Source organism: Lithobates pipiens, unplaced genomic scaffold (genome assembly GCF_037356315.1).
Source record: "Lithobates pipiens isolate NorthernLeopardFrog02 unplaced genomic scaffold, aLitPip1_a1.2 Scaffold_25, whole genome shotgun sequence".
NCBI classification, from domain to species: domain Eukaryota; kingdom Metazoa; phylum Chordata; class Amphibia; order Anura; family Ranidae; genus Lithobates; species Lithobates pipiens.
The window spans coordinates 223,431,821-223,456,818 of NW_027507787.1; the positions used below are offsets into that span (position 1 = coordinate 223,431,821).

The 24,998-nt window shown below is 42.7% G+C and overlaps 1 protein-coding gene across 1 annotated transcript in view; it reads right to left on the bottom strand.

The window, feature by feature from the left end:
• The window catches only part of LOC143930914 (alpha-2-macroglobulin-like protein 1), a 204,609-nt gene that overhangs the window by 36,102 nt on the left and 143,509 nt on the right, over nt 1-24,998 (bottom strand). Inside the window, exons 24-30 of the mRNA XM_077455600.1 lie at nt 21,152-21,235; nt 19,839-20,015; nt 11,143-11,224; nt 6,612-6,768; nt 4,799-4,873; nt 3,143-3,305; nt 526-731 (exon numbers count right to left, since the gene is read on the bottom strand). Coding sequence (XP_077311726.1) covers nt 526-731; nt 3,143-3,305; nt 4,799-4,873; nt 6,612-6,768; nt 11,143-11,224; nt 19,839-20,015; nt 21,152-21,235 — 944 coding nt within the window. The remainder of the gene's footprint in view (nt 1-525; nt 732-3,142; nt 3,306-4,798; nt 4,874-6,611; nt 6,769-11,142; nt 11,225-19,838; nt 20,016-21,151; nt 21,236-24,998) is intronic.

The window sequence follows — 24,998 nt, forward strand, 5'->3', positions numbered from 1 at the left end:
AGGTGAAAATGGACAAGGCTCAATTTGTCCCTCCTAAATGCAAGTTACAGAGAAGGTGTACCTGTCACAGGAACTCTAGATTTAACTGGAGAACAGCTATGGTGCAAGTGTACATGGTGTACATTCATCTCTAAAAGTAGAGGCCCACCTTAGGGTCAAGTATCTCCCCAAAGGCAGCCTCAGACTTGTACCAGGGCATTGATGAAAATGGCACAAGAGCAAAAGGTATCTTATATGTAGAGCAACCCATCACAGGTGCCTATTGTTGCCCAGAAGAACTCCTCTCGGGGTAGGCCTCTCATGTGACTCTTGCTTGGCACCCAATGAGGGGGGAAACATGGAGGATGTGAAAATCACCTTACCCTGGCTACAAGCCAAAACAATTGTGTGTTTTAGGCAGGAGGTTTTGATTAGCCCTGAGACTGTCTGGGGATTTTGGAGCCACTTGTCTCTTCTACATGAGGTAGCGCTACCCTCAGATGGTCATTGGTGTACCACATCGTGGACACACTTTTTATCTGTTACCTGTGTAGATGAGAAGCCTCCATTGGGGTTCTGTTGTTTGCTCAGCCAGTTGACAATCTCTGCAGCTTTGCCCAGATCAGGCTCAGGTTGAGACAGCACAGCCAGTAAGACATAGGCGGCCATCTCCACCTCTGCAGTTGCAGCTCTGTGCCAGTGTGGGGTATCAGAGGATGGAGTAGACTCACGTTCCCAGTGTAGCTGTCCTTCTATAAAAGATTAAAAAAAGCAAAAACTTACACTCATTTAAAATAAATATATGCACATGAACAGTCTCCCAAATCAAATTGCATTTGGCCAAATTGGACAACCATATGAATGCTATGTAGCAGTCTTTGACTCTCTCCCACACCTGTTCTGAAGAGAGAAAGTGATCATATGGGTTACAAAATCTTCTCTGACTGCTATTGTTTCCCTTTAAATAACTGTAAATGATGAGGATACCCCCAAAGAAGTTTCACCTCTAGACTTGTAATCCACATTTATATATATATGTAGCACCCTCTACCAATACGTAGGTGCTAGTAGGGGTTATTTTACTAGGGTTTGTTCAGCACAGGCAAATTTAGGCAGGCCTATGCTGCAAGCTAGGCCTGTCTGTTTTTATCTGGGGGCTGGGAGTGGTCAGAGTAGCTGTGGGTGTGACCACCTGTGCTCTAGCTGTGGGGCACTTCCCCTGCTTTCAGAGAGAAGATTCTGGAAGATGGGCTGGGCCTAGAGCTGGAGTGGCAGGCAGCTCATGTGGGAGCCCTGACCAATCCCCAATCGGTATTGGCAGGGGGCAGGCCTCCTATATAAGCAGAGGTGATATGGCACTGGAGGGGGAAAAGTCGACTGGGTGAAGTGAGGAATGGAATGCTAGGCAGCAGCAGGAGGACATCCCCATCTGGGGTTGGGGTGTACCGATTGCAGGAGAAGGCCCGGGGAGAGCTGTGAGGGAACTTTGCCTCTACACGGTCATTGGCAATGTCTTTGTCACCACACAGTTGGTGGCAGAGAACTCCTGGAGCAGAGGGACAGGTGAAGCTGTCAGAACGCATGGTCCGGTCAAATTCCTCCTCAATGACACAGGGCAGTGGAAGGTCGGTGAGTGTTACCACAGTGGGGGGCTGGAGGTGCCAGGAAGTCTGTGAGGGAACTCTGCTTTTACACGGTAATTAGCAGAGTCTTCATCATACACACGGTGGATGATGGGGTGGATGATGGGGAGTACTGGATCAGAGAAGAGACTGTAGGGATCTGTGTCAAATCAATGTGGCCTGAGGGCACAGGATTTGCAAGTCTGGGCTGGCTGGGAACAGTAGTCTACCGTCTAAGTCATGCCTTCAAAACTACTAGGCCTCCGGGGAGAGGTTCTGCAGGCCTCAGGCCTAGTAGCGACGAGCAACAAGAGCCGGTAGAGGGGCTTATGCAGAGTGAGTCCCTATTACCCAATAGAAGAAGATGTGACATACTTTAGTCCAGTAACTGCAAGTTTGCCCAGGAGGAAACCAGTGGGGGTAGAAGGAACCAAGTTTGTGCAGGAGGAGTGACAGTCTGCATGGAGATGCAGGAGGAGTAACAGTCTGCATGCAGAGTTTTATCGTCAATGTCCATGCACATCTAATCTTCTGGCTCTAACATTGTGCTGTTGGCAATGATTAATCCTATGGGGATCACATATTCCTAACCCCAATCCAAGTTGTACCCACCTAATAAAACAAGAAAAACAAAACCAGCAAAAGGCTGTTCATTGTCTCTGGAAGTGATGTATGAAGTCTGGCAGTGGGGTGAATTGGTGGATTGTTCATTATTAGCTGCAACACCATCGCTACATATAATTAGCACAAATTTCTTAGCAAAAAACAAAACAAAACATCATTAATGAAAATGTATACTTTATTAATACCAAACACTTAAGCAAAATCCAGTAAAACCAACAAGACACCTGAAATTCCAGCTTTATAGTGTTAAAGCACACCTGAATGGTTCTTAGTGCTGCCCTTCCCTCTCCTAGTGAAAGCTCTGCTGTACAGGGAATTATGACAGGCTGATACTGAGTCAAATGCAAATGCTTACACAACTTGAACCGGGGCGGACTGACAACTCATGGGCCCCCCCGGGCAATAAGAGATTATGGGGCCACACAGTATACACAAACACACACACACAGTATACAATCACACAGTATACACAGACATGTTTCTATTGGCTGAGAAGGTACTGGAGAGGTGGGTCAGCTATAATCTCGGGATTTTTAGACCAAAAGGATGTTGGTAAGGGACATTTCAGAGTCAGATGTAAAAAAAACACAAATTTTTACATACTGTCCCTGATTTTACTGAGGCTGACAACCTTGCTGGGGCCCCCTAGTGCCATGGGGCCCTCGGGTAGTGCCCGAGTGGCCCAATGGTCAGTCCGCCCCTGACTTGAACTTAAAAATGCATTTATTGACATTATTGTAAACCTTCATTTATTGCTGTTTTTAATATGTTCCAGGAGATCACATTTATCAATTACTGGTTACTATGAACATTCCTTTTCTTATGCGCTTCTCCAAATGTATTTATTTATTTACATCAAATACAGGAGAAAGCAGCAGACAGAAGTTCCATGGTAGAAATACTCCATCAGTACTTACCTCCTTTCACAGCCTTTTCTTCCAGTTTGTCGAATACTATTTTCCTGATCTCCGTTTCTCTGCACAAAGTAAAGGTGTAGGCAAGAAGAGCCAAGGTGTATACATTGGTCACATTCACAGCTTCCTTCTGCAGACAGGACACTGCATCCCTGATCAGAGGGTCCTGGATCAGAATACAATTTTAGTATGTTATTTTTTTTATTTAAATAACTAGCTTGGTTTAATTCATTTCCTGGCATATTTTTTAAGAATAATCTAAATGTATACCAAGAATGCATCCAAATGTATACCAAGCTATGAAATGCTGCATGGCTGTACAGATAGCTGATCCAAGCTAAACTCGTGTGTGTACAAAAATATTTGAAATTTCCCGACTTATACAAAAGTTAAAGTGGTTGTAAACCCTTACAAACCACTTTGACCTACAGGTAAGCCTAGATTAAGGCTTTCCTGTAGGATCAAGAAATATCTCCTAAACCTATACGGTTTAGGAGATATTTACCTGAAGACAGCCACCGCTGTCTACGGCGAATGCGCCATAGACAGCGGCGTGCAGGCACACTGGGTAAGCTGCAGATCGCGGCGACATGCCTCGAGTGTCGGCTCCCGTGCGCATGCGCAGGAGTGACGTCATCACTGCTCCGGCGAATCACAGCGCCGGAACAGCGAGACCCACCAAGAAGATGGACGCTCGGAACTACAGGGGACATCTGTGGCTTCGCTGGCTCCTGTGTCAGGTAAGTGACACATAATGGACTACTATGCTTTACCTTTGCAGGGAATGAAAGAGGAAGTAAACCCATCAGGGTTTACTTCCACTTCAAACAACCATCTCTATAGTCCTAAAAATTGTAGTCTAAGAAAGTAGTTCAACCTCAAGTATTGTCAAGGGCTATCATTTAGAATTATACCTGGAAACTGAGAAAATGATTAGATGTAATGGTCACTGTGATCAACCACTTATAGCAAGGTCCCAGGTCTCCTTTAGTCTAATGAGAACCTCCAGAGCCAGGGACAGCTGACACCCTTCTATACTAGGCATGGTGGGTGTAGTACAAGATAGGTTCATGGGTGCCAGGGAGAGAGGGTTAGGGCCAGGACACCCTCAAATAGTTGCAATGTTAATTGGCAGACTCCAAGACTTCTACAGGTAGACAGTTATGCAGGGAAAGGCATCCAGCAAGACACCACATCTGCATGCGTAGGAGAGCTGTCTCCTATGGCAACAGTCTTATAACAGTTCCTAACACAAGTTGTTTCTCAGCCCACTGAGCTCCCTCTCTCTATCACTAGACTTGCTGATTCACTGCCACTGAATCCTGTGAGCTCTTCCAATCTTCTTAGTCAGTATTTTCCTCAAGTGTCACCCCCGCTTCCCTGCTGGGTCCCTTGCTTGGCGCTCCAGATATTCCTCAAACGTCATCTCAGCTGGCTGGGTCCTGGCTTGGACCAATATGTAGATATAATAGAAGTCTATGGGAAAGCATGGGTACACTGCGTCACACCTGTGCTGTAGCCAAACCGCAGTGGGGCAGTGTGGATGCTCCTTCAGGCCTAAAGCATATTATGGTAGATATGACTATAAGATGAGCCCTTTGTTTTCTCTATGTTTTAATATGATATCAACCATAATATTTCCATGATGCAATCTCTTACCTCTACAGATACACCAGACTCTAATAATGCGATTGTTACATAGGCTGATAGAGAAATGTCATCTTCCACTCCTCCCTGGAACATAGAGATTACAATATTGATATTCACAATATAAAGAAATCTGAAAATTCATTAGGGGCTCATGTGCACTACAGCTTCTAAACTTAAGTTTAGGAGCTTTTGGTGTTTTTTGTGCCAAAGGTCATAAACTCAACTCCATTAAAGCCTATGTGTCCCTGCACACATACTGTAGGGTCTCCTTCTCTGTTAGTCTCCTGCTGAAAGGGGAAATGTGTGACTGGAGGGCCCGTGGAACCCAGAATCCCTTGGGGAGGTTGCTCCCCATGCACCTCCTATGTCTAAGGCCGCGTACACACGGGCGGATTGTCTGTCCAACTTAGTCCGCTGAACAGTGTTTCAGCGGACAATCCGCTCGTGTGTGGGCTTCAGCGGACTTTTTCAGCGGACTGTCTGACGAACAAAGTCTTACGGAATTTCCGAAATTTTGTCCGTTCAAACTTGGTTTTGTCCGTCCAAACTTGGTTTCAGCGGACAGTCCGCTCGTGTGTAGGCAAGTTGGACGGACTAAGTATGGCGCATGCTCAGAAAGGATTTACACGGCCGAAGGTTGCATTGCAGTGTATAGGACGTCGTTTTTCTAGTCCCGTCGTACGTGCTGTACGCGTCATCGCGCACGCTTTCAGCGGACTGTCTGCTCATCGTGTGTGGTCAAGTCCGTTCATGCAAATTTTGAACGGACTGTCTGTCGGATTGTCTGACGAACTTAGTTGGCCAGACAATCCGCCCGTGTGTACGCGGCCTTAGTCACCCTGTGTCTCTAATAAGAGCACACGGTGACCGAGAACTGCAGTCTGATCTGTACTAATCGGACTCACTGCACAACCACACTGGAATGTTTTGTGTGTGTGTATATATATATATATATATATATATATATATATATATATCTATATAGTATATTTGTCTCATTTTGTTGTGTACTCTTTGCTGGATCATTTGCGGTGTGGTTGTATTCCACTGTTTTATTGTTGTGTCTGTCTGCCTTGGATATTATGGGATGTGTAAGTGTGTTTGCTGTTAGGAGCGAGGGTGAGGGATTCCTACAACAGCTCTCCCTGCTGATTGGACAGTCTACCCTGCCCGGAATGCAAAGGGGGAGGGGGGATTGTCCCGAGTATTATCTGTGTACCTGTGTTTTCAATAAACAGTTCATGGTGAGCAACCAAACGAGTATTGTCTTGTTTGTGGTTGTCAGCGGTTGTAATATCGAATACCTATATTCAGACTGAAAGGAAGCAGTGTATGACGAAAGCACTCAAGCGTAGTGTGGAGCATTTCCTTACAAAGACAATAGCGAATATTAATTTGCCATTGTCACACAAGTGGGTGGGCTCGGGGTGCATTGTTCTGTCCCCTGAGCCCACCCTTTTTTGAAGCCAATTAGAGCCTCGTGCTCTAATCATGTGCTTCAAAAAAACAAAACATTGGAATCCACTGTGCTTGGCTCCCCACATGTAGATTAGGGGGCCAGACGTATGGATAGGGGAGATGGCGCCCGTGCGCCCCCTATGGACGGGCTGCTACTGCCTAGCAGGCAGATCTGCTTCGACAGTCTAAAAATCCCGGTACTTCCAGGTATGAGAAAGCAAGTGAGATGCCACCTGTCTCCTCTCAATATAGCCCATTGGGCCTGAGTGGGCAATCAGCGAGGACAGTAAACAACTGATGGGATTCTCTCACATGCGACATGTAGTTAATTACTTCCATGTATTTCTAACAAACTTTACTGTACCTTCAAGCCACTATGAAAGAGTTTTCCCACATTTCTGAAGCACCCACTTTCCTTACGGTGCCCTCGTAGCCAGTCGAACGATTCTTTCAAGTGTCTTTCATCTATGAAGATGTATGGGCGAGCATTGCTGAAAGATTTCACTACAAAAGCTGTCAGCCTGCAATAAAGTTGAATAATAAATCATGAAATAGAGATAATGTTCTGAATTTTGGCCGTTGTTATAAAATGTGGCTATATAGGGATTTTGGATAAAGCATGTCTTATGATACAATACAATTTTAATGCATACAGTATTTGGTAATCAGTTCTGCTGATAAAACTGATGAATAATTACAATCCAGCAAGGCTTTACGTTGGGGTTGATTTATTGGAGTGGGAGAGTACAAGTTCTAGTTCAGCTGTGCATGGTAGCCAATCAGCTCCTAAATTCAGCTTGTTCAATTAGGCTTTGAAAAAAAAAAACCTGGAAGCTGATTGGTTTCTGTGCAGAGCTGCACCATATTTTGCATCCTCCAATTTTAGTAAATCAACCCCATTGCATCAATAGAGGATTGTTCAAGGTCTGAGGGCTTATTATACTTATTATATAATCAGTGATCATCATCATCATGTGCATGTGTACGAGTGCCAACTGCCAAGCAGAAGTGAAGCAAGCAGCCAGTCAAATATAGTGCTCAAACAATATGTATTAATTACTTCCCACCTGGCCAATGTACATATACGGCCGGGTGGGAGACACCTCCTTCTGACTGGATGTTCAGGAACGTCCTTCGGAAGGAGGGGGATCGCGTGCGCACGTGCCCGCACGTGTGCCCGCGCAGAGGCGCGATCCCGATGCGCTCGTGTCACCCGGACACGGCACATCTCGGATCAGCAGAAGGGCTCTGTGATTGGCCCTCCTGATCACATGACGGCCGTGTCCAATCACAGCCGTCCTGTGATCAAAACAAACAGCCGGTTGCTAGGCAATCGGCTCATCCTCTCCTCACACAGAAGTCGTCGCTGAGGAGAGGAGAGCAGATCGCTGCAGCCGGCTGGTGATCAGTGAGTATGAGCTGTTTTTTACAGCTTTTTACTCACTGATCACTAGTCTAGTGTAAACCTACAGTGTACACAAACATCTCCCCAAAATACACATGTCACCACACATGTCTCCAAATAATAAAAAGACATGTCCCCAAATGATTATCTGCACACATAGGTATGTGATCACCTGCACACATCTGTACATGATCATTTGCGTACATATGTCCGTGATCACACAAAACAATTATTATACACTTAACGGAATTTTTTTTTACCAAAAACATGTAGCAGAATACATTTTGGCTTAAATTTATGATAAAATTTGATTTTATTGGATTTCATTTAAAATAGAAAAAAGAAAATATTGTTTTTTTGCCAAATTTCCGCTTTTTTGCGCTTATATCGCAAAAAATAAAAAACGGAGTCCTGAATAAATACCACCAAAATAAAGCTCTATTTGTGCGAACAAAATGATAAAAATTTCATTTGGGTACAGTGTAGCATGACCGCGCAATTGTCATTGAAAGCGCTAGAGCGATGAAAGCTGAAAATTGGGCTGGGAAGGAAGGGGGCGAAAGTGCCTAGTATTGTAGTGGTTAAATGGTTAAATAAATATGCTTAGCCATAGATATCATAAATAAAGTGTAATAAAGTGATTTGTGCAAGTAGTACCTGCTGTTGCACAAATCACTTTGTTACACTTTATTTATGGTATCTATGACTAAGCATATTTATTGAATCCATATTGAGCACTATATTTGATTGGCTGCTTGCTTCTGCTTGAGCCTGGCACACATGCCCGATCGCACTTGATGATGACTTAAAGCGGAGTTCCCCCCATATAAAAGTCAGCAGCTACAAAAAGTGTAGCTGCTGACTTTTATTAATCAGACACTCACCTGTCCCACAGTCCAGTGATGCAGGCAGGCACTGTGCATGCGCAAACCGCGCTGCGCACTATAACTGGCCGGGCAATCACCTGGGACCTGTGACATGCCCCAGATGGTTGTCAAGAGGGAGGGGGGAGAGGTGAACTTCCTTCCAGAGCTGCGGTGCCCCAGGAGGAAGTGGGAGCTGGATCTCTCTAAAAAGAGGGTTTACGCTGCCCCCCTCCCCAAAAAAATGACATGCCAAATGTGGCATGTCAGGAGGTCACCTTCACTTAGAGTGGAGGTTCCATCTTTGGGTGAAACTACCCTTTAAAGTCATCATGTGCGATGGTGCGTGTGTGCCAAGCAGACAGGGCTGGCGCTACCACTAGGCAAACTAGGCGATCCTACTCCCTCTCTACCTCTGTACAGTGTCAGAGGCACTGGCGCAGCATTTATGGGTGCTGGTGAGGCCACTTTTATGGGTGAACTGACTTTGAGCACATCATAGACCAGTTTGCATCAGTGAAAGCAAGAAAGGCGCAGTTGTAATTTTTATGTAGTGCCAATCCATAATTTGTTAATTGGAAGATTAAAGAGTTTGACTTGTAGTTTTGTTAGCTGTTTTTTTTGTTAAGGTTATCTGAAAAAGAGGGGTTTGAAATGTTTCCACAGGGGCATAGTTTCAGTGCTTGCTGTAGGTGCCATTCAGGGGCGGACTGACCATTGGGCCACTCGGGCACTGCCTGAGGGCCCCGAGCCACTGTGGGGCCCCATCAGGGTTACCAGCCTCAGTAAAACCAGGGACAGTATGTAAAAATCTGTTTTTTTTTGCATCTGTCTCTGAAATGTCCCCTTTTGGTCTAAAAATCCTGAGATTATAGCTGCCCCACCTCTCCAGTACCTTCTCAGCCAATAGAAACATGTCTGTGTATACTGTGTGTACATGTATGTGTATACTGTGTGATTGTATATTGAGTGTGTGTATACTGTGTGGCCCCATAATCTCGGATTGCTTGGGGGCCCCATAATCTCCTATTGCCCGGGGGCCCCATGAGTTGTCAGTCCACCCCTGGTGCCAATTTCACTAGATAGGCCTCTGACCAGACTCAGTGGAGGGAGATTTCTGCAGCATATTTGGCAAGTACAGAATCCCAGTATATATAAAATAATATGCAAAGTGGTTGGAGGGAAACGTCAGAATGGCAAAGATGTTTTGATTACAAATTATGTGAGCAGACTATAGTTCCTCTTTAAGTAGGGTATAAATGTTCAGTCTTTTTTTTTTATTATTCAACCGAATGTGTGATGTAGGGATCTCCTTTGCTGTTCTATTTGTATTCTGACAAGTGAGATCCTCCCACCTGAATACACAGATCATCGCTCGCAGCCATTGTCTGCAAGAGCTGATTGAATGCTGTTTTCCAGCATGACCATTTGACAGAAGCTGGTCGTTAAGGCCCATACACACGATTAGACTTTTTGACAACAACTGTCCGACGGACCTGTTTTATCAGACAATCCGACCGTGTGTATGCTCCATCGGACAATTTTTTTTGTTTTTTCAATGGACAAATGTTCGCTGTGCATGCTCTCAAACTTTCTGGCAACAAATGTCCGATAGAGGATAATCCGATCGTGTGTACACAAGTCCATAGGACTAAAGGCCAAAGTACAAACACGCATGCACAAAACCAATGCTAAAGATCAGACAACAATAGCAGAAGTTGCCCAAAGGGTGGCGGTAAAGGGCTGAAAAACCATGTGATTTGGTAAAAAATGTCTGAAAATGTTCTGCCGTGTGTATGCAGAACAAGTTTATGGGCCAACGCCCTTTGGATCAAAATCCACAGAAAAGTCTGATGGAAGTTAGATTGTGTGTATGAGGCTTTAGCCCTTGTACACACGGTCGGACATTCTGACAACCAAATCTGTTGGATTTTGTCCGAAGGATTTTGTCCGACAGATTTTGTCGGAAACTGTTGCATACACACGGTCGGACAAAGTTGTCGGAAAATCCGATTGTACATAACGTGATGACGTTATTTCATTACAACGGCACTACGTTCAGGCTAGTAGCCAATAGCTTTGGTCTAGGAATTTGATCTGAGCATGCGTGGCACTTTGTCCGTCGGAGTAGGCTACACATGATTGGAGTATGTCCGATCGGAGCATGTTGTCGGAAAATTTTATAGACAAGTTGGAAAACTTGGTCTGTCGGATATTCCCGATGGAAACAGTCCGATGGAGACCACACACAGTCGGATTATCCGACAATACGGTCCGACCGGACACATTCTGTCGGAATCTCCGACCGTGTGTACAAGGGCTTAGACTGACTTCTATTGAATAGACAGCAGTACACAAAGGACCGAAAGTAATTTTCAGTCCATGTATACCCTGCTTTAATGCTAAAAAAGGCCTTCATGGCTTTGAAGTTCATGTACTTCCATACTTCTAGCTATTGCAAATTTTTTGTTCCACCACTTACACTGCACATTTGTTCGAGTAAAGCTTTTTTCAACTTTGTCATATTTTTGACATTGCTTGTTTGGAGTTTGCATTCAGAAATCCTTCATTATTTGATCCCTAATACCACATATTATAAATAATGCATAATAAAGATAATAACTCACCATGTGTTCCCCTCTGGATCTCTCGATCCAAATGCACTATATGACCCGTCATTATGTTTGAATGTCAGCTCTCTCTGATATCCTATATAAAATAAAGTAATTACATTCAGTATAGCTATTCACTATTTTAGTTTATTAGCTATTATGACAAAAGACAAAAAAATCAAAGCGAACATCACACAAAATGAATCATTCTCTTCTATCATTTTTTATTGTTGTGAGCCTCAGTAGTCCATTTTATAGCCAACTGACTTGCTAGCTTTAAAGAGTGCTGGGGACCTTTTGGTAATAATCCACTTTTATCAATACTTTGACAAACAGTGGTCCTCATTCCCCATTCATAAAGGGGTCTTGAATGTCTGTAAAGCCCAAATCCATTGGTCAGGTTCTTCCAGCCGGTTGAAACAACTAATGTGTAGGTGGTGGCCTAGTATGAGTGAGGTATTGATATTCCTGGATCTGTCGCAAAATTAAACACTCCTTCTCTGGTGCTGATGTGAGGTGAATGGGCCGTACAGATAGACTTTGTTCCGGTCTTGGCTGGTTCCACACAGAACACTCAATGTGTGGTAAAAAATTGGGGTGGGTATTGAGGAGCACCTAATACAAACATTCATGAAACAAAAATGGCAAACCAAAGTGTTTATTAAACAAAGGTATCGAATGAAGCCAATATGTTTAGAGTGAAATTCCTTGCCCTTCCTCAGGGCTGAAACTGTAGGTAAGAATGGACTCGAGTTTAGAGAACTTATGCAAGACCTTGATCCAAACTGTCAAACCTGGAAATGTTGCAGACACCAATGAACACTTTGATTCAACCTTTTTTTTACATAGTTACATAATAGGTGAGGTTGAAAAAAGACACAAGTCCATCAAGTCCAACCTACGTGTGTGGTTGTATGTCAGTATTACATTGTATATTCCTGTATGTTGTGGTTGTTCAGGCGCTTATCTAATAGGTTTTTGAAACTATAGATGCTCCCCGCTGAGACCACCGCCTGCGAAAGAAAATTCCACATCCTTGCTGCTCTTACAGTAAAGAACCCTCTACATAGTTTAAGGTTAAACCTCTTTTCTTCTCATTTTAAATGAGTGGCCACATGTCTTGTTAAACTCCCTTCTGCGAAAAAAGTTTTATCCCTATCGTGGGGTCACCAGTATGGTATTTGAAAATTGAAATCATATCCCCTCTCAAGAGTCTCTTCTCCAGAGAGAATAAATTCAGTGATCGCAACCTTTCCTCATAACTAATATCTTCCAGACCCTTAATCAGCTTTGTTATCCTTTTTTGTACTCACTCCATTTCTAGTACATCCTTCCAGCGGACTGGTGCCCAGAACTGGACAGCATACTCCAGGTGCAGCCGGACCAGAGTCTTGTAGAGGGGGAGATTTATCGCTTTATCTCTGGAGTGCCAATATTCTGTCCTTTTTCCATTCTAGATTCCTCCAGGGGTTCTCCCCCCAGTGTATAAATTACATTCATATTTTTGCCACCCAAATGTATTATTTTAACATTTTCTACATTAAACCTCATTTGCCATGTAGTTGCCCATCCCATTAATTTGTTCATGTGTTATACAAGGTTTCCACATCCTGCGGAGAAGTTATTGCCCTGCTTAAGTTAGTATTGTCCGCAAATACAGAGATTGAACTGTTTACCCCATCCTCCAGGTCGTTTATGAACAAATAAACCCCACTACCCACCCCTGATCATCCTGAGTATTCCTCATTTATCACCTCCCTCTGAACTCGTCCTTGTAGCCAGTTTTCAATCCATGTACTCACCGTATGGTCCATGCCAATGGACCTTATTTTGTACAGTAAGCGTTTATGGGGAACGGTGTCAAACGCTTTTGCAAAATCCAGATAGACCACATATACGGGCCTTCCTTTATCTAGATGGCAACTCACCTCCTCATCGAAGGTTAATAGATTGGTTTGGCAAGAACGATTCTCCATGAATCCATGCTGATTACTGCTAATGATACAGTCTTTATTAATAAAATCTTGTATATAGTCCCTTATCATACCCTCCAAGAGCTTGCATACTATTGATGTTAGGCTAACTGGTCTGTAATTCCAAGGGATGTATTTTGGGCCCTTTTTAAATATTAGTGCTACATTGGCTTTTCTCCAATCAGCTGGTACTGTTCCAGTCAGTAGACAGCTCATAAAAATTAGGAACAATAGTCTGGCAATTACTTGACTGAGTTCCCTAAGTACTCTTGGGTGCAAGCCATCTGGTCCCAGTGATTTATTAATTTTACGTTTCCCAGGTCTAATTTTAATTCTGTCCACCATGGAGGTGCTTCCTGTGATGTGTCATGAGGATAAACACTGCAGTTTTGGTTACCAAAGCCCCCCGATTCTCTTGTGAAGACTGAGGAGAACAATAAATTCAATACCTTCGCCATCTCTCCATCCTTTGTAACCAGATGTCCTTCCTTATTCTTTATGGGGCCAATATGGTCTGTCCTCCCTTTTTTACTGTTTACATACTTAAAGAATTTCTTGGGATCTTTTTTGCTCTCCTCTGCTATGTGTCTTTGATGTTCTATCTTATCCTAATTACACCCTTACATTTCTTGTTGCATTCTTTATAAAGTCTGAATGTTGATGATGATCCCTCAACCTTGTATTTTTTTTTTTGTTTTCAAAAAGGATTTTATTAAAGACAATAACAGAAATACAGAGTCAGCAAAATGAATCAAATTTCAACATTAGCAAAAGTAGTTGGATGATAAGGTTACAGACAGGTGATAAACAAATAGCAGAACACTGCAGGACAAACCACCAATTACAGATAGACAGTATGGGTCTCACATCCAACCACAGGTTAGAGAAGGAAAGAAGACTAACACGTTCAATGAGCTGACCATCATAGCCAAAATACAAAAGAAGGAACATGAAAGAGAAAGAGGGGAAAAAGAACAGAAAGAAACAAAGGGAGAAGAGGAAAAGATGCAAATAGAGAGCAAAAAAATAAAAAAAGCTGCATGAAAAAACCGAAGGTGCGATCACTTCAATAAGCGAAATAGGAACCATGGGTTCCATTTAAGGTCATAAATTCGTTCCGTATCATGTAAAGTGTGAAAGATCTTTTCAGACAACATCACCTGATCAATACGTGAGAGAACCTGTGCTAATGGTATCGACTGGGATTTCCAGTGAAGTGCAATAGTCCATAGTACAGCGACGCACATAGAGTGCACCAACCGCACAAAGTGTTTAGGAGTGTCAGGCGGGGTTTGGAAGAGAAGACAGTGGTGATAAGAGAGGGACAGTGCTCGGCCAGCGAACCCGTCCATCAGTCTCAGGACCTCCTGCCAGACAGGACGAATTAAGTCACAGTCCCAAAAAATGTGAATAAAAGTGCCGGGGTGATTACACCCTCTAAAACAGTTGGGGGATGTAAGGGGATAAATCTGGCGCAATCGTACCGGGGTGTAGTACCACCTGGTGAGAACTTTGATGGCCGTCTCCCTAACAGTTAGGGATCTGGTGCATTTGCGCATATTGTTCCAACCTTCCTCCCAATCCACCACTCCTGCCTCCAGCGCCAATTCCTCCTCCCAGCGCGTTCTATAACGCAGAGATTGACCTTCCGAATGTCCCTCCAGGGCCTTATATATCAGAGAGATCAATCCTCTTTGACGTGGGAAATTAAAGCATACGTCTTCAAAGATAGTGAGCTGTGCCTGGGGACGGAGTGCATAACGGGAGAGAAAGAAGTGGCGGATCTGCAGGTATCTAAAACGTTCAGAATCCGGGAGTTGGTGTTGGGCCTGCAGTGTCGAAAAAGGAACAAAGCCAGAGCCCGACACAAAGTCCTTCAGCTGGGTAAGCCCACAATGGACCCACATACCAAAAGATTCAGGATGGAGGTAAGCCAGGGGGAACCTAGGGTCACCTAGGAAGGAGGCGCCCATAGAGCCACCCAGGACAAGGACGTATTTCTGCTTAAAGCGGTGCCACAGTAAGAGGCAATCTGCCACTATAGTATTACGGGTGTTTAGCGTCGAGTGAGGACGATTAGTTGACCACATAAGTCCAGGGAGGAAGAATGGAGCGATCGAGTCACTCTCAAACTTCACCCAGGGGACTCTAGAATTAGGGATCGACCACTGTGCTTGTTGAGTAAATCTGCAGGAAAGGTAGTACAACCAAATCTGGGGTACCCCCAAACCCCCATTTTTCATAGATCTGTAAAGTACCCCCCTGGCAAACCTGGGAGCTTTATTGTTCCAGATAAATCTGTTGAAATGAGACTGAAGGTCAAGGAGAAAACATTTGGAGAGCTTAACCGGTAGAGAGCGAAATAGATACAGCAACCTAGGTAGGATAACCATTTTGAGGGCCGTGATTCGTCCTATAAAGGGGATACGTAATGAGAGCCAGCTTTTAAGGGTGTTTTTAAGTTTGCTAATCAGTGGGGGATAATTGACCCTAAAGAGGTCCTCGAAATTCCCGGGCAGTCCCACACCTAAGTAGGGAATATGGGAGGAAGCCCAAGTAAAGGAGTAGTTTTGTTTAATAAGGGCCAATTCATTTGGGGTAAAGCCTATGGGGAGGGCTACAGATTTGGAAATATTAATGGAAAGGCCAGAGACTTTCGCAAAGTGAGACAGTGTCATGAAAAGATTGGGGAGAGAGACATGAGGGTTAGTAATAAACATCAAAACATCATCAGCATACATGCAAAATTTGTACATTTCGTTTCCCTTAGTGTAACCAGTAATATCAGGATGTCTTAGGAGGGCAATAGCCAGGGGTTCTAGGGCTAAAGCAAAAATTAAGGGGGAAAGGGGGCACCCCTGTCTAGTGCCCTTACCTATGGGGAAGAAATCTGAGCTACAGCCAGGTAACTTAATGCGAGTCCTAGGATTGTTGTAAAGGGCTTGGAAACCCGTCAGAAAGCTGCCCCGAAAGCCCATGAGTGGCAAAAGTGTGTCTAAATAGTTCCATGTAACACTATCGAACGCCTTTTGTATGTCTAAACTCAGCAGGAGGAGCCTACGGGAGAACAGGTTGGCATCTTGAATAACGTTGGTGGCTAGGCGGATATTATCTGTGATAAAGCGATGTGGGATGAAACCCGATTGAAAGGGGGAAATAAGGGTAGGGATAAATTTTGCCAGTCTGTCGGCTAAGATTCTACTAAATATTTTAATATCGTTGTTTATAACCGAGATTGGCCAAAAATTTTGAGGTAAATTGTGATTTTTATTGGGTTTAGGGATCAGTGACATGTTAGCTAACAGCATTTCCTCCGGGAAGCTATCGCCTAACAAAATGGAGTTGAAGAGCTGCATCATTCTAGGGGCTAAGATCATGGAAAATTTCTTGTAATAGAGAGCTGAAAAGCCGTCCGGACCAGGGGCAGAACCCAATTTTAGTGACTTGAGAACCCCTAAGATCTCAGGAACCGTGATGGGGGCATTCAGTGCCTCCATTTGTGAGGGGGAGAGTGTCGGAAGCGGGATGTCATGTAACCAGGACAGGTCAACGGGGGAAGGAAAAGTGTGGGGGGATTCAAGGAGTTTCGAATAGAATTGCTCAAAGATCCTGAGGACCTCCCTAGGATGTGACGATACAAAACCTTCACTATTAGACAGCCTGTAGACATGAGGCGGGCGAAGTGTGTTAGACAACTTCCTAGCAAAGGAGGTCGATGCAGAGTTGTTGAATAACAAACTGCGGGCCTTGGCCCAGCGAAGCGTCTTCTCAACCTTAGATGACAACAAGGAGTCAAGTTCCAGGCGCTTCTGGTCTATGGCACGCCTGGTCGAGTCCAAGTGCAATGAGGATGAGTCTTTGTATAAGTGATCTAACTCTCTGGTTAATTCCACTATCCTAAGTCAACCTTGTATTTTTTGAAGGCCTTCTCCTTTGCTTTCATATGCATTTTTATATTGTAGTTAAGCCATCCAGGACTTTTGAATTTATTTCCCAATGGGATGCATTGGCTAATGTCCTTATTTAATATGCTCTTAGAGTAAACCCATCTCTCCTCCGTGTTCTTTGTTCCTAATATTTTATCCCAATGTATATCTTCTAGCAAGCTTCGTAGTTTAGGGAAGTTGGCTTTTTTGAAATTCAATGTCTTTGTATTCCCCTTATGTTTCCTATTTGTGTGATTTATACTGAAACCAATTGACCTGTGATCGCCGTTTCCTAAATTGCCCCGTATTTCCACATTCGTGATCAGGTCTATATTATTGGCAATCAGTAGATCCAATAATGCTGATAGGAGATCCCTCTCCCCATCCTCCCCCAGGTTAGGGGGCTATAGCATACTCCCAGTAATATTTTCCCCTTAGTTTCATCCCTTTGGACTTCTACCCATAAGGATTCCACCTCCTCCCTAGCTCCCTTAGTGATGTCATCTTACATTCACTTGCACATTATTCTTGATATATAGGCATACTCCTCCCTCTTTTTTACCCTCTCTATCCCTGCAATAAAGGGTATACCCTTGAATGGTTGCCAGCCAATCATGAGAGCTGTTGAACCAGGTCTCTGAAATTCCCACAAAATCCAGATCCTCCTCATACAACAGTATCTCTAGTTCACCCATCTTATCCACCAGGCTCTTGGCATTGGTGAACATGCCACATAGTTCAGATCGGTCACATACTATCCTCTTATTGGGTTTTCCGAGATTGCAACTAGGACTTGTTACAATACTTACCTTGGGTTTATGTGCTTTAGTCAACCTACCACTAATGCCCCTAATACTACCCTCTGGAATATGTTCCACCCTGACTATCTCTACCTCTGGATCCTCCTCCCCATCACCTAGGTTTAATTAAGCTGAGGGGTTATACATCTCTTGGAAAAAAAGAATATAGAAGAAAAGTTGGTTGTCATAATCAAACCTGGGTTATGATTTACCAAGATGACAATGATCAAACAACTGTGGTTTAATCTCATATGTCCACTGGCAACAGATTAAACATATTTTCTTGTCAAAGAGGTTTATGGATTTTAAGATAAGACATATGTGGAAACAGGCATCAAGTACATGTGTATACAAGAGGGTAATTTGGCAATCAGTCTTAACAATATAAGAGTTACAAGCAACAAACAAAGACGGGTGCTGGTAAGTAAAGTCAGCTGGCTAGTACTGTAAAGTTGGTACCTTAAACATACACTGGAGAAGATTACGTAGGTGATTACACCCAAACATAGTAAAATTCTGTGTAGATGATCACACCTATTTTCATCATAGTGAGTGATGAAGCCATCTGTTCAGTTTTTGCACAGCTAAACTTTTAGCAAACCATCGAAGCAAGTTCCTCTGTGAGCTCCAGTTTGCTGCCAGCAGGATCAGCATGGAGAATGGAAAATTGCAGTTCTCCTATCCCCTCACTTTACACTGAACCTGGAAGTGCTCAGCTCTCAGTCCAAGCTGTCAGACTCCTGGCTTGGTTGCCCGGTAAGTTATAGTTTGGGGTTCTATGTCAGTTGTTTAAAGTGTAAAAGAGGATACAGAAGATGAAAGAGTTTAGAAATCTATTTGGGTATCTGAGGGAGGATACTGGAGGCATAACTTACAGGTCATCAGAGAATCAAGTAGTAATATTGAAGATAATCTGTGTATATGCCACAATTCCAAGACACCCCATGAAAAGCTCCTGAGGCATGTATGTCCGTTAAAGAGGCATATATGCCTATGTAGAGATGTAAAGATCTAAAGATCACATCTTACTACTAATGAAGCATGTATGCCTCATTAAATGTGTTTATGGTTTTAAGGGTTAAAAAAAGATTAATTGATTTGGCCAGTCAGATGTAATAAACATATTTTAACAGCTCCCCCTTTGATTGCCTCAATCTCTATGATTAAGCCCAGGATTGAATTAAACACACTAGAGACGTGGTCTCAGGTGGGAGGTTTTGCATTAAGTGTTATGTGTTCTTTCTGCATCCTCATTAAACCTACTGGACCTTTTAAATGCCATCATTGTGGGATCTGATTCTTTCAGTAATATTTGAAGTTGTTCTAAAGGCTCAGTGTTTTTTACCTTCATGAATTCTATGCTTGAAGGTTAAAAATCTTCTCTGTGCAGCAGCCCCCCCAATACTTACCTGGGCCACATCGCAATGCAGGGATGTGCACGAAAGCCTCGACTCTCCAGGGACTATACCACCTCATTGGTGGAGACAGCAGTAGGAGCTATTCCTATGACTCACAGCCAGTGAACCAATGAGGAGAGAGGGGGGTGGACATGCAGAGCAGTGGCTCAAGAACGAGCTGCTTGCTCTGTGGGCACTCGGTAGGAGGGAGCACCAGCAGGAGATCTGAGAAGAGGAGGATCAGGGCTGCTCTGTGCAAAGCCACTGCAAAGAGCAGATGTGTGTGACATGTTTGTTATTTAAAAAAAACATTGCCTTTAATATCACTTGAGAAAAGATTTTTATATATTTCTCTTATATTGTAATATGTGAACAAGGTAAATATATGGAAAGGCCTATTACTGGGACCCTGTTTGGTCTTAATCCAGTACAGAGTTTATACATTAAAGGTATTAGCTTATATTCTAATTCATGAGGATATAATTCTGGAACAAAAGGCAGTCATCAGGACTAGCGGGCGTCAGCAGATAGTCTAAACATTATTGTTAATCTCAATGCAAAGGTTATAATAAAAATTTTGGATAGATATTTTATCATTCGTAATGAGTAGCTCACCACTATTGAGAAATTTGATAGCTTTGCTCTTGATCTCATCGGTCAGCTGATGAGTCTTCTCCAGATACTGCAGAATGAAGATGTTGGGGGCAAAAAGGATCATGTTCTGCTCTCCACACCCATATGGCATGGCCAGGAGGCGGTCCAGGTTTTCCAGGGCTGTGCCCATCAGATCTCCTATTAAAGAGACAAATCATAGAAATATAGAAAAGCGATGGCAGAAAAAGACAAGAGTAGTCCATCAAGTCTGTCAATTATTTTTTGTTTGTTTTATTTATTTTTGTTTGTTTTTTTCTTAACTTTTTTTTCTAAGCTTATTTCAAGGATCAACTAGCCTTTCAGTAAAATAATATTTTCTAAGATTAGTTTTGAACTTTCCTCCAGTTAGTTTGAGGTCATGTCCCCATGTTCTGTTTTGGTTTCATATTGAAAAAACTGCCCTTCTGAACCCTATTGACCACCTTGATGTACTTAAAGGTTTCAATCATGTCTTCCCTTTCCCTTCTTTCCTCCAGACTGTACATATTAAGTTCCTTGCAGTCGTTTCCCCAAACCTTTCATCATTTTTGTTAACCGTCTTTGGACTAATTTTATTTTATCAAGAAGGAGGATCTTTGAAATATGAAGAAATGTCAGAGTCTTCTTGTGTATTTAATGGTTTACAGGAAGCATATTATTATTGCTTTACACATAGCAGGACCCAGAGAGGACAAGCTAAACTGCCTAAGTTACCACCAAATAAATTTCATATTTTACTGTTCTAGGAGATTATGGAGTTAATCCTCTTCCAAGACTCTTCTGGATGTGACTGATTACTTTGTTGAAAAACGGCAATACAATCTACTGAACCCTTTTATATGGGCTAATGATAGTAGTTAAAATGTTCTGTATGGTATATTAGTGTGCTAAGTACAAGAAGAACTGAAGGACAAATCTTATTTCCAACAATGTCTAAGTATAGGAAGACCTAAACGCCTCACTACTGTTGATCACTAGTGTACTATCAATGTGTGAAAAGATCTAAAGGCCACAATGTATTACTAGTGTACTATCTATTATTTGGATGAACTAAAGGCAACATCTTAATGCTAGTGTACTATCAATGAATAGAAAGATCTGAAACCCACATCTTTTTACTTTGGAAAAATGCCAAAGTCTTTTTTTGTATTTAGTGGTGGAAGAACTATGTATCTATGAATAGGAAAAACTAAAGACTGCATCCTAATACTAGAGTATTAGTGTGCTAACATTTTAGCACTGAAATCACAAGGTTTAGGGTTTACATTTACTTTATGTGATTACATACAACTTACCCAGAACAGTTACATAGGCTCTTTCAGAATCTTTTAGAATATTCTCTGGAATTTGCAGAAAGACGTTCTCTGTCTTTGATTCTCCTGATGTAAACACACTGGTGTTAGATTCACATAAAGGCAAAACAAGCAAAATACAACAATGATATAGATCAGTGATTCTCAACCTTATTGAGAACAGGTCTCGGTAAATTATTTTATAACCTTTCATGCTCCAACAGTAAAAAAAAAAAAAAAAAATTATACTTACACAATACAAGTATGGAAAAGCCAACTATTTATTAATATACCAAGAGGCTCTGAATGGGGTTGGGTGTCAGGGTGGGGGTGAGGGTTCTGGGGGGGGGGGGGATTAAAGTACTCTGCATCAGACTTGATGGCCTTGTAGAGGATAAGGTTCTGGAGGGGGCTGGGGTCTCTTAGGGTCACTGGGGGCTTTTCAGGACACTGTGGAATTTTATGAGGCCATGTGGGATGCTAAGGGCTTTGTGAAGGCTGAGAGCTCTCAGGGGGCCAATGGCACCGTGGGGGAGGTTTAGGGGCACTACTGGCAAATATGAGAGTTTTGGAGCTATATGGGAATTGGGAGGTATTATGGAAGGTTAGGCGATCTGCAGGTGGCTGAAAGTCCTGGAGGAGGGAGGCTGTGGCCTGGAAGTTGGCCATTATCTAGTGGTTGAGAACCCCTGATATAGGCCATATATGTTATTCATGCTCTGACTAAAACTTAATTTAGGTGTGTGTATGTGTATATACCATAACACATGTAACATACATCAACGTTTACAAATCCAGACTTTAATTAATTTAGATAGATCCCAATGCCACTTTAAGGGGAGTTTGCAGAAATAGGAGTTACCTAGTGTATGATTAGATGTTAGACATGCACACAGCTTCATCAAGGCAAATTATATCTGTAGACAAAACCTTTTTTTACTTTTCGGTAGAGAATAGATTAGACAGGATTTTATTGCTGTCTGGATCCCCACTGGGAAGATTCACACTCTCTACTTGTAGAGGTGACCACTGTTACCTAGAAAGAAAGTGAGGGAAAATACAAACTTGTTGTCCCCAGAAAAAGAGGTAAGGGTAAACGGGGACACCTTTTCCAATCATTCAATTCTCCAAGCACATGGCTTTACAGCATGCAGAGGCCGAATAATGACGTTCCTATTACCCTCGGCTGCCATTTATTTTTTGGGGGGGAGTGGGTGTGTATTTCAGGTAGTTTAGTTCATTTAATTTAGAATTCTGTATTTTGTAAATGTATTGTATTTGTGTACTGTCACGTTAACTTTTTCATTTTACTTCTTTCCATCAGTTTTTTTATCTCGTACTGTGAAAATATCAAGACTCTGGAGGAGCCATTTCTGACACAAGAGCAAGTCTATGGTAGTTGAAAGGAGCTTTTTTAACCTAAATAGCATTTTAAAGCCTATTACATTGAAAAAGCTACCAAAAGCCTTTGTCATTTCTTATTCTCCTATACACTTTGCCTAAATGGTGATTTCACTGAAATTTCACACTTTTTTCAAGGAAATTAAAATACTCAATTTTTTGTATCCATTGAGATACCATGCCATGCAAGTTTAAAATTATCCCTTCAATAGTTCTAAGTTATGCATCTGTCTATCACCCTGCATTTTATGCCCCATTGCATGGTGTGGCTTATTGTGGCAGCAGAGATCTGTGTGATTGAAGGGTAGACAGTTATATGACTTTAATGGGTCACATGACTGGGCTGTTCTTTTATTTATTTTTTTCTTACAGGATTATCACTTATTCTTATTGTGCTTCCTGAAGTTGGAAAAGCGCATTTGTAAAATGTATCACTGTATCACAATATATGTATCATAATATATGAAGGAAAATCACAAATATGATTTTGAGAAATATGGAATCAGAGATTACAACGTCAAGCAAGATATTGTAATTCCTCTTTAGCTTAAAGTTTTGGATAGAGTGAAAATGGGTTAGACCAACTAAGATTTTTGATGCCCTCTGTGTCCCAGTTCAAGAGGTTCACTCTTTTTATTAGTCCTGTGATCATGATAGCCAAAAGGGAAAGAAAGGCCAACTATATGAGCATTCCTCAGAACAAGAATAGAGGGGGTATCTTCCAGTAGATACAGTAGGCTTGGTGACTACCAGGATTTCCCTCACAGTAGGAATTTCCTTTCACTTCTTGATGTGGATTTGGCACAGGGCTAAAGGGAAATCTTCCCAATGGGAATGGGAGGGCAAACAAAACAACCTTACAGGGGTTATAACTCGCCCTTACCTTCACTAGTTTTTTGCTGGTCTATCCTTTTGAAAATACTTTTTTGGTTTTCTTGCACCTGGCCTTTATTTAGCTTGCTAGATTTTGGTACATGTTCTGGGAACTTGTAGGCAGGTGTATTTTGTCCTCCTTGCATACAGTGGTGTGAAAAAGTGTTTGCCCCCTTCCTCATTTCCTGTTCCTTTGCATGTTTGTCACACTTAAGTGTTTCGGAACATCAAACCAATTTAAATAATAGTCAAGGACAACACAAGTAAACACAAAATGCAATTTGTAAATGAAGGTGTTTATTATTAAAGGTGAAAAAAAATCCAAACCATCATGGCCCTGTGTGAAAAAGTGATTGCCCCCTAAACCTAATAACTGGTTGGGCCACCCTTAGCAGCAACAACTGCAAGCAAGCGTTTGCGATAACGTGCAATGAGGCTTTTACAGTGTCCTGGAGGAATTTTGGCCCACTCATCTTTGCAGAATTGTCCTAATTCAGTTACATTAGAGGGTTTTCGAGCATGAACGGCCTTTTTAAGGTCATACCACAACATCTCAATAAGATTCAGGTCAGGACTTTGGCTAGGCCACTCCAAAGTCTTCATTTTGTTTTTCTTCAGCCATTCGGTGGTGGACTTGCTGGTGTGTTTAGGATCATTGTCCTGCTGCAGAACCCAAGTTCGTTTCAGCTTGAGTACACGAACAGATGGTCGGACATTCTCCTTCAGGATCTCTTGGTAGACAGCAGAATTCATAGTTCATTTTATGCAAGTCTTCCAGGTCCTGAAGCAGCAAAACAGCCCCAGACCATCACACTACCACCACCATATTTTACTGTTGGTATAATGTTCTTTTTATGAAATGCAGTGTTCCTTCTACGCCAGATATACTTGGACACACACCTTCCAAAGAGTTCCACTTTTGTCTCATCAGTCCACAGAATGTTGTCCCAAAAGTCTTGGGGATCATCCAGATGTGTTGTGGAGAAATTGAGACGAGCTTTGATGTTCTTTTTACCCAGCAGTGGTTTTCTCCTTGGAACTCTGCCATGCAGGCCATTTTTGCCCAGTCTTTTCCTGATGGTGGAGCCATGAACGCTGACCTTAACTGAGGCAAGTGAGGCCTGCAGTTCCTGGGACGTTGTTGTGGGGTCTTTTGTGACCTCTTGGATGAGTCGTCGCTGTGCTCTTGGGGTAATTTTGGGTGGCCGGCCACTCCTGGGAAGGTTCACCACTGTTCCATGTCTTCGCCATTTGTGGATAATGGCTCTCACTGTGGTTCGCTGGATTCCCAAAGCTTTGGAAATGGCTTTATAACCCTTTCCAGACTGATAGATCTCAATTACTTTCTTTCTCAATTGTTCCTGAATTTCTTTGGGTCTCGGCATGATGTGTAGCTTTTAAGGATCTTCTGGTGGACCTTACTGTGTCAAGCAGCTCCTATTTAAGTGATGCCTTGATTGTGAACAGGTGTGGCAATAATCAGGCCTGGGTGTGGCTAGAGAAATTGAACTCAGGTGTGGACAACCACAGTTATAGTATGTTTTAACAAGGGGGGCAATCACTTTTTCACACAGGG